This window comes from Monoraphidium neglectum, assembly GCF_000611645.1.
Source record: "Monoraphidium neglectum strain SAG 48.87 unplaced genomic scaffold scaffold01023, whole genome shotgun sequence".
NCBI lineage: Eukaryota > Viridiplantae > Chlorophyta > Chlorophyceae > Sphaeropleales > Selenastraceae > Monoraphidium > Monoraphidium neglectum.
In genome coordinates, this window is record NW_014012605.1 from 10086 (window position 1) to 11822 (window position 1737).

Genomic DNA, 1737 nt, shown 5'->3' on the forward strand with positions numbered 1-1737 from the left:
TGTGGTGTTCAGAATCTCGCTGTCTTCCAGGGTCAGCCGCGCCCGGCCCGCCACACAGATGATGGCGCAAAGCGAGGCGGCAGGGGCGCCCGCCACGCCGCGCACGCTGCTGTTGACCAGGCGCACCGCTGTGTCGCCGCTCAAGCTCAGTAAGCAGCATCTGGCGCTTTTGACTGCGCCGCCCTGCCCCGCGGGGAGCGGAGCCAGGCCCTGGAAGCCTGCGGCAAAAGGGCCGAGCAGAGCCCGATGCCAGTACAGCTCAACCCCGCCACTGCTGCCGCTGCCGCCGCCGCCAGGCTGGCAAGCTATGCGCGCAGCTGATATACCACCCAAAGGACCGCCTGCGACCTTCACCTGGCAGGTGGCCGCATGCTGCCCTCGGGCGGCGGCGGCAGCTGCTGCAGCAGTGGCACACCCACCCAGCAGCGCCGCCACCAGGGCAATGCACCGCCGCTTGACGCCCGCTATGCCGTGCCCTGCTTTGCGGGGCCTCATTCGCTGCAAGAAACAGCATTTGGTATATAATCAGCAGTCGCATGCTCTGCGATGGATCATCGGGCACGACCATGGTGGTCGATGGTGGGGTGGAGCACATTGAAGCGGCACAGCTGGCGTAGGCACTGCAGCGCTTGAACGAGTCACCCACCGTGCATGGAACGGCACATCTTGATCAGTGCTTCGGAGCAAAGAACGCTGTACTAGAGCAGCCCTCCTTAGGAACCTGAAGATCAAACTGGTGTCTGGCCGCCAGGGCCACATGGACTCAATATAGGGAGACAATTTTAAATACTGTATGACTGGTTCGCACCCTGAACATCCCCCATCCGACACTCCTCTGAAGGGTGATCGCCTCAATTGATCAATACTGACTTTCCAGGCCTCGCTGCACCGAAATGAACAAATCGGATCCTGAAGGTGTTCAGAACCTTGATATGATAATCATGTGTTGTACCTGCGGGCAGCAGCGCGGTGAGGCGAGCAGCCCAGAGATTCCATCGGGCCTGGGCCGTCTGGACAAGCAGGTGACCTAGTGGGACGTACAGATAGCAGAGAAGACACCGGTGACTGCAAACAGCAAAGCATCCTCCAGCCGCACGTCGCTGAGCGATCCTGCGCTGAAACAAGTGCCAAGCTCTGCAGCGCTCTCCTCTGCATGCGCACAGGTGCCATGGACCTGACATCTCCGTTGCTCTCCGCTATTTCGCATGTGACAAGTGAAATTCCAGGCACGAGAGCCACACAGCGACGGGCCGCGTTCATGGTACAGCGGCTGCGCCATGCACAAACGTGGCTCTGCTTCGTTGGCTGCGCTGCTGCAGCTGCCGCAGCAGCTGTCACCGCCCAACAGCAGAGTGGGGCCGCTGCCGTCTGCCATGTGGACGTGACAGGCGGATTGGCGGGTGACATAGCTTTCGCACGCATAGCTTGCAAGCCTATCAGCAGTGGCAGTGGCGGCAGCGGTGGTAGTGGCGGGGTTGAGCTGTACTGGCATCGGGCTCTGCTCAGCCCGTTTGCCTCAGGCTTCCAGGGCCTGGCTCCGCTCCCTGCGGGGCAGGGCGGCGCAGTCAAAAGCTCCAGATGCTGCTTACTGAGCATCGGCTGCGACACAACGGTTCGCCTCGTCAACAGCAGCGTGCGCGACGTGGCGGGCGCCCCCGCCGCCTCGCTTTGCGCCATCATCTGTGTGGCGGGCCGGGCGCGGCTGACCCTGGAAGACAGCGAAATTGTGAACACCAC

At 62.2% G+C, this 1737-nt stretch overlaps 1 protein-coding gene across 1 annotated transcript in view; it reads right to left on the reverse strand.

The window, feature by feature from the left end:
* MNEG_6353 (hypothetical protein) overlaps positions 1–665 on the reverse strand; it is a gene marked incomplete at both ends in the record, with an annotated part of 5215 nt that extends 4550 nt beyond the window's left edge. The window contains one exon of the mRNA XM_014045173.1: positions 647–665. Coding sequence (XP_013900627.1) covers positions 647–665 — 19 coding nt within the window. The remainder of the gene's footprint in view (positions 1–646) is intronic.
* Between the last annotated feature and the right edge of the window lie 1072 nt (positions 666–1737).